This window comes from Gopherus flavomarginatus, chromosome 19, assembly GCF_025201925.1.
Source record: "Gopherus flavomarginatus isolate rGopFla2 chromosome 19, rGopFla2.mat.asm, whole genome shotgun sequence".
Classification (NCBI taxonomy): Eukaryota; Metazoa; Chordata; order Testudines; family Testudinidae; genus Gopherus; species Gopherus flavomarginatus.
In genome coordinates, this window is record NC_066635.1 from 22,813,997 (window position 1) to 22,821,482 (window position 7,486).

The following is a 7,486-nucleotide window of genomic DNA, read 5'->3' on the forward strand; positions in this document are numbered from 1 at the left end:
CAAAAGAGTAACACTGTTGGGGGGAAAAAAAGCGAACATCATTCTGAGATACATCAGCAGGAGTGTTGTAAGCAAGACATGAGAAATAATTCTTCAACTCTACTCCCCGCTGTAGGTGGAAAGACAAGCGTCACCAAAACCATCTACAGAGTGAAACATGCATCTGAATCCACTCAATTGACATGGCTCCTCATGAGTCACTTTATATTACTACTTTATGAAACACAGCAAGCACGCACACCTCAAATAGCAATTTCCAAAAGGGCTATTACGTCATTTCCCGTTTTAAACTCAAGAGCTGCCACGGGATCCCATCTCCAGTAACAGTACACCAACTCCGCAGTGCTCTCCGTCCAGCACTGAGCTACAGAATGCTCCATGTGACAACTCCACTGTCCCACCAGCCACTCAGCTGAGATTAAGAATAACTATGTTGTGTGCAGGGGAGTTAAAAAAGGAAGAGTAACTGAGCATGGAACAGAGAGTCTCAAAAGCTCTCCAAGCCTGAGATGTGCTAATCTGAGGAGTGGAGAGCGGAAGCAAAGTTCAGCAGTGGCTCAGAGGACCATATTTTTTATGGATATTTGACCTTCAGGATTACTCCTATGGCCCTGCACATGCCACCTTAGTCCAACACCACACACATGCAAAACACACACTTGTTTGCAAACTCAGAAACGAGGGCCAACAGGATCTGGCCACAGCACAAGCTTTGACCAGTGACTCCTAGTCCAGGACAATGCATCCCACAGCAACCTACCTTCTGGCATGTTTGATTACACAAGATAAAAATGCACACTTTCTCCTGTTGCCTGTTGAGAAATTATGTCCCTTTCTCCCCCCACGTGGCTTTAAGTCGCTTAAAACCTGGCCTCTTTCCTGGCACATTTTAATCTGCAGGCTGTAGCATACACATGGCCAAAAACTTTTAGCAGTCCTGCTGCAGGCATTGCACATTAGCTGAGATTAGAATTTGGAGAATTTACCCATAATCCTCTCCAAGGGGTACCAGAATCTTAGTGTCTTCATTTCATAGCACTTTAACAAGTAGTTCCAGAGCCCACTATGAGCCTCAGAGACCACTGGCCCAGAGCTGAAGAATCAGATCATCCTTAATATTTGAATTTTTGGCAATTTCAGTAAACGTTGCATATAGCTGGCTTCCCTCCCCTCTGCCTGTCCTTCATCCGACACCACCCATAAATGTTAATGCATTAAAAAAACAGAAGGAACCTGCCAACTGCACACATCACCACAATCAGTCCTTGCTGGAAGCCTTAAGCTCCCATATTCCCTTCTCATTTCTCAGCCCCTTTGGGTCATGTCTCAGTTATAATCTCAGGGTAGGGACTGACGTTATTGGTTGCAAAAGCACCACATGTGAGCACGGTGCCTTTAAATAGCAATTACTAGGACTCATTAAAGCATCGTTTGAGACTAACAGCACATGTGCATTTAAAGGAGCCTGGATTGCCAAGTCTCACCTGTCCTTCACTCTAGCGGTTGGTGCGAACACAATGTTTATAAATCACTAGCCAAGCCTTCTTGTGTGTGTGCTGAATTCTGTTCTGCTTAGTTTCCCCACAGTCACTGCCTCTAAGTCACACAAAAGCAAGTCTGCAGGGTTGAGAATACCTGAATTGGAGTTTACAATTCTCCATTGCTGAGGGGTTTATTACCGCAGTGAAGTTGGAAGCTTCTATAAGTCTCTGTACTGGTTAGATTTCAAACCCTACTGACTGCATGAACAAAATGGATGGACACTCATGCCTTCCTTCTGTCACTTATACATGTGTTCTCACTGAGGAAAAGACTCATCAGCCAGGATCTGAAGGTAGCAGTTGCTTAAAAGGCCCAGGATGCTGATGCAGAAGCCATCAAGAACATGCTTACAAATCCTGGCTGTTTGTGCTTGGCTAGTTGTTGTACACTAGAAAGCCAGACTTAGAAGTTATAAGGCTACTATGCTACCAAACCTCAGGATTAGGAGGACACTGAGGTTGAGAGACCCAACAGCAGATGTTCCTCCCCAGCATACTTATTTCAGGTACACAAAATGTTCAGCTATGGATCAATTAGTACATGGCAAGGTCTGAAAACATTACCGCTGTAACATGCAAGCTGCTTGGCTCAGATGGTTTATAAAACTGCCACCAGAGTAAGGCAGCTCCAGGATATCCTGGTTCTAGCTAAAGCAGCGTCATGAGGTTCCTTCCACAATCCTCCACTTGTTTCGATTCCCTGTACAAACATAATAAACCTTGTTGAGCCAGGCAACCTACAGCCTGCCCCACTAAGGTGTGCTCAGAGGGCGGGAGTAGGAAGCAGCTATTAAGGAAACACCATAAAACTGAGTATTATTTGGACAGTGAAATCCCCAGCAATGAATCAGCTATGATGGGAAAACAGACCTAGACTTTTCTCCTCTAAAAGCATATGGTGTGTTACAGACCAGTACCTGAATTCCATCCCAAGAAGTGTCAACTTGAGGTTTACACACGAGTCGTTCAGCTCCTAAACCCAGATTTCAGATAATCATCTTTTAGGAATTACTGCTCAATAAAATTTCAAGCCTTCACTAGGGCTTTCTAATGCTGCAACTTACATACAGCTCACTCCATAGCCCCCTCAGCTTCAGAGTGGGCAAAGATCAGAATGTAGCTGGTTACCGAACTGTGCTACGCTAGCTCTATATTTCTAGTTTGTCCTCCATGATAAGAAACCCCACCCTACCTGGCAAGTCTATGCTTGCGTAATAGCCTCTGCTGGGAGCTAGGACGAGAGCAAACTCAGGATGTAGCAATGATTAATATTTCTGCTGGCCCATGGGACTCTTCGGGAATAGCATGCCCTCACATGCTGATAGGACTGGTATGATAATTTGTGGGAGACAAGTACCCATCAGTGACAGAGCAGTTACTCTTCAATATGTCTTAGTCGTCCCATTTCCCCTCCAAAGAACAGGGCACAGGGAAGATGAGCTAATCCGAAGTTAAGAGACGGGCTGTTTAAAACATCAGAACCAAGTGTCTCTAAGTTACCAGTGCAGGAGACCACCCATTATCAGATACTCCAGACTTCCCTGAAGAGAACGTTCAATGAAACATAAGAGACTAAAGAGACTCAGACAGTGAATTGCACCAACCATACAAATAAATTTTGTTCAGAGCAATGGTTTCCACCCCCTAGCCTAGACAGTTTTGGTGGGGATTTCCAAATATACCTAAGGAGTTTGTATGCCCAGTTCCCCATTGTAATTGTGGGAGCTGGCTGCACAATTACCCTAAGCATATGTGAACACACACAATAGACTTTAACCCCCTACACCAGGTTCCCAAATTGTGATCCACCGAGCACTTGCAGGAGGCCCAAGGCAACATTTTGCTTTGTTTACAGCTGCATTAAAAGCAAAAATTTATTCCTTTCTCACCATCACTTTTCAACTGCAGCAATTGCTACGAAGATGTTTGACAACTAACGGGAGTGAACATGGCCCATGAAAATACAAGAAGAGGGGAGGGCTCTGACACCTACCATTAAGGTGGGATCCAGACCAAGAGTTGTAGAACCCTGCTAAGCAATATACTGAAATAACTTACCTTCGACGTCATACCAATGAGCTCCATTAGTGATGCCATCCTTGAATGTCTCAAACTGCTCCCCCGGGCAGTTTGGGGTGCCAGTTTTCATTATCGGGTGGTTCGAAGCGTAGGCTTTTGCCAAGTATTTAAACACTTCATCATCAGCTGATTTGCTATAGATTCCACTGGGCTCGTGCATAGGAGAGTCATCATAGGGATAGCTCGCAACCACAGAGCCCCCGTGCAAGTTCCCAGAGAGCACAAAACTGGTTTTCAAAAAGAAAAAAAAAATTGATTAGAATCAGACAGAGCACACTAGGGCAGAGGTAACTGCCAGCACTTGTCATCCTGATTAATATAGCTCCTTCAGGCCCAAAGTACTTCAGTGACGACATTCTGAAATCCACACTTCTGGGAAAGAAAGCAGCAGCTCTTTCAAAACTGCACAGCTTTTTGGGACCATAAGTGAACAGCCCTGTACCCAATTAGCACTCCATGATGAGAAGACTTATTAGCGCTTTGTTAATTGTATCAAGGCTATGCTATATTTGAGACACATGCTCAGCCTCTACTAGATAGGCTCCCACAGTATCTGGTGCTGGCCATGGTCAGAGACAGGATAGGAAACTAAATGGATCTCAGGTCCAGTCTAGCTTAGCAATTCACATGTTTTTAAGGCTTTGGTTAGCAAGTGCTCTTGCTGGGCTAAGGTGTCCCAGATTCTGTAAGTCATGTTCACACAGGACCACTTTGCTTTGAAATATTCTATTTTGTTTTATAGAAACAACCGGGGGTGGAGGGAAAGGAAAGAGAAAATGTTGTTAATCTGAAAAGGAGTTTATTTACTCCCAGCTTGCGGTTTGTCATACAAACTGCTTCCTTTGAGGTTCAGCTCAGGGTCACAGGACTGCAGTCTGCTGCTAGAATGGCAAGTGAGGCAACAATCAAAGCAACATACACATTGATATTCTCAAGTTGCTCAAAGAAGAGGCTTCCCTCTCCTAGGCATTGATGCATCACCATGGCAGCTACTGTCTTTACAGCTTACAAAAGCAGCCATTAGACCATTGTATATCTTGCTCTGATAGGAACTTAGAGCATATCCACTCATACCAAAAAAATCCAGCTCCTTAGGCAAAGTTCAGCAGCAGGCAGCCCTGTAAAAGGGTTCTGAATAGAACCTAATGGGATGGCATCCGAGAAGCCAAAAGAATTTTGCAATAACTAACCTCAGGGCTCCATTCACTTTAAACGGGGACATTCAACTGAGTGCAACACCTAGTGTTACAGGAGATGCAACAAATTTCTTGTTTCCCCTCTAAGACACAAAAATGCAGAGTCAAGCAAATCGTCTGGACAACTAAATAGCAGTTGCCTGTGATGGACAGCAGACGACAGAGGTTTTTTAAGCTCTGAAGAATGTTTGAGTGGAGATGAATTGCAGAGTTAACTTGCAAGATTAAGAGGCTTGTGCTGCAGTAAGGAATAGTCAGGTAAATACTAGTGTCAAATTCTAAGGCAAGTCAGAAAACTTAAGAGCGCAGCAGGCCCCATGTCTCATTGTTCCTTAGCTTAGTCACAGGCAGCTGTAAAGGGCTCAATACATCTAATGGTCTAAGTGCCCCTGCATTTTGAAGAAGCTTTTTGTTCTCATTTGTTATAATATTGTAGAAGAGTTCCAGTTTGTTGCCTTGCCATTTGCCTATGTGTATCTGGATTATTAAGCAGAGTTGACATGACCAAAGCTGTGGCTTTTTGTAAAACAAGCTATACGATGTGAATCAGATCACGAGAATGTCATCTAATAAGACAGCAAACATTACATCCATTAGGGATTTTTAAACAAATGGCTTTATTTACTCACTCACTTTTGTATGAGTGATGAAGTCAGCACAGTATTACTGCTGTCAGCCAGAGGAGAGCTTCATGTGTTGTATTATTACCGCACAGATCTGACAAAGTAGCTTTTTTGTCAGCAGTGGTTTGACAAAATACACTTTTTTTTATTTATTTATTTTGAAACTAATAACGTCTGGAACCCAGAGGATTTTCCCCACTAGATAATTTTCAACAAGAGCAAATTTGGGGCTGAGATTCATTTTGTGCTGCAGCATATCAATACACCAGAGTTGACAGTGAAGCTCAGCAAATAAGCAAGCGTGGACAAGCGTGGCTCACAAACACAACAGAACTACTGACATGCAGAAACATTTGCAGGATCAAGACCTATGTCTAGGAACATTTAGCAATAATTCTCTATGCAAAAACAGCAAGAAGCAATGTAGGGAAAATTTATGATGATGGAGGAAAGGAAAGGTGGATGCTCTCCCTGCCACAATTCATGCCAGACCTCAGTACTTGAGCACAAGTAGTTATTAAGCAACACATCTGGTTCATATTACTAAAGATCAAACAGCTAATCACAAGGAGAGCTAATACAGGACCAAAAACAAAGGTCACCAATGGTCTTATCCAGAAAATAAGTGTATCCGTTACTGAGAGCTCATTTAGCTTGCTGTGAAGGAGTCAACAAGAATAAAAGAACAGGAGTCCTTGTGGCACCTTAGAGACTAACACATTTATTTGGGCATAAGCTTTGGTGGGCAAAACCCACTTTACTGGACGTGTACAAGTGGGCTGTAGCCCACAAAAACTTATGCCCAAATAAATGTGTTAGTCTCTAAGGTGCCACAAGTCCTCCTGTTCTTTTTGCTGATACAGACTAATACAGCTACCCCTCTGAAACCTGTCAACTTGAAAAGTTACTATTGCCCCGTTTTGATCAGCCTGAAAACAACATTGCCAGTGGTCCTTTAAGTGCAGTTGTCTATAAAGAAACCAACATGGTTTCTCTGCCAGGTGCACGTGGGCCTTTGTGTATTTCATCAATAAACTGTACCACTGTTCCATTCATACGAGGTCTGCTAAACAAGCCGGCGCATAAGTTAGAGCCAAGTAGCTAGACGTCCCAGCCGCCTCCGGTCACAGCCCGAAGGGAACTAGCGGGGACTGGTCCGATGCAGACAGAATCACAGGAGACTTCAGGGTAAGGAAAATGCATGCCAATGGCCTGACCACTAGCTCCGCTACGTGCCTCCCGCCCCCCAGCCATCCCCACCTCCCAAAGCCCAGACCGGATCTACCGGCTCTGCGCCGGGATCCTCGCCCCCTGGATCCGGAGCCCTCCTCACGGACAGACAAGGGGCGCCCCCCGCTCACTTGTTGCGCTGCATCCAGGCGATCAGGGCCCGCACCTCGGGCACGGGCCCCAGGTCGGGCTGGGCCGCCCCGAACTGGTCGGGGAAGCTGCGGTTCAGGTCCTTGCCGCGGCTGTTCTCGCGGCCGCCCGGGGCCGAGCCGCCGCAGTCGCCCTCGCGGGCCCGCTCGAAGCCGTCGGGGTTGAGGCTGGGCAGCAGGTAGAGGTCGGTGGCGTTGAGCAGGCGGCCGGCGCGGGCGTCCCCGCGGGCCCAGGCGGACAGCAGCTCCCGGGCCAGGCGCAGCAGCAGCGGCCGGCCCAGCGGCTCGTCGCCGTGCATGTTCCCCACCAGCTTGACCTGCGGGCGGCCGGGGATCGGGGCCCCGCCCGGGCCCGCCCCCGGCTCCAGCCCCGCCGTCAGGCGCAGCACCCACAGCGGCCGCCCCTCCACCGACTGCCCGATGCTGAAGAGCCGGGCCAGGCCCGGCGGGGCCCCCTCGGCCAGCGCGCGCAGCGCCGCGCCCAGCTCGGCCGCGTGCAGGTAGCGCGGGGCCTCCGCCTCCGCCTCCGCCTTCTTGATGTGGGCGCCGCCCGCCGGGCCCAGCCCGAGCAGCAGCCACAGCACGAGCCGCCCGGCCATGGGGAGAGACGCGGGGCCCAGCAGCCGCACCGGAGAGCGGCGCGCGGGGACGGAGGGAGGGAGGGGCAG

General features: G+C 47.5%; 1 protein-coding gene across 1 annotated transcript in view; it reads right to left on the bottom strand.

Moving 5' to 3' along the window:
* Window positions 1–7,438, bottom strand: part of CPD (carboxypeptidase D) — a 30,698-nt gene extending 23,260 nt beyond the window's left edge. The window contains exons 1-2 of the mRNA XM_050928988.1: window positions 6,801–7,438; window positions 3,600–3,847 (exon numbers count right to left, since the gene is read on the bottom strand). Coding sequence (XP_050784945.1) covers window positions 3,600–3,847; window positions 6,801–7,417 — 865 coding nt within the window. The 5' untranslated portion in view covers window positions 7,418–7,438. The remainder of the gene's footprint in view (window positions 1–3,599; window positions 3,848–6,800) is intronic.
* Window positions 7,439–7,486: the final 48 nt, after the last annotated feature.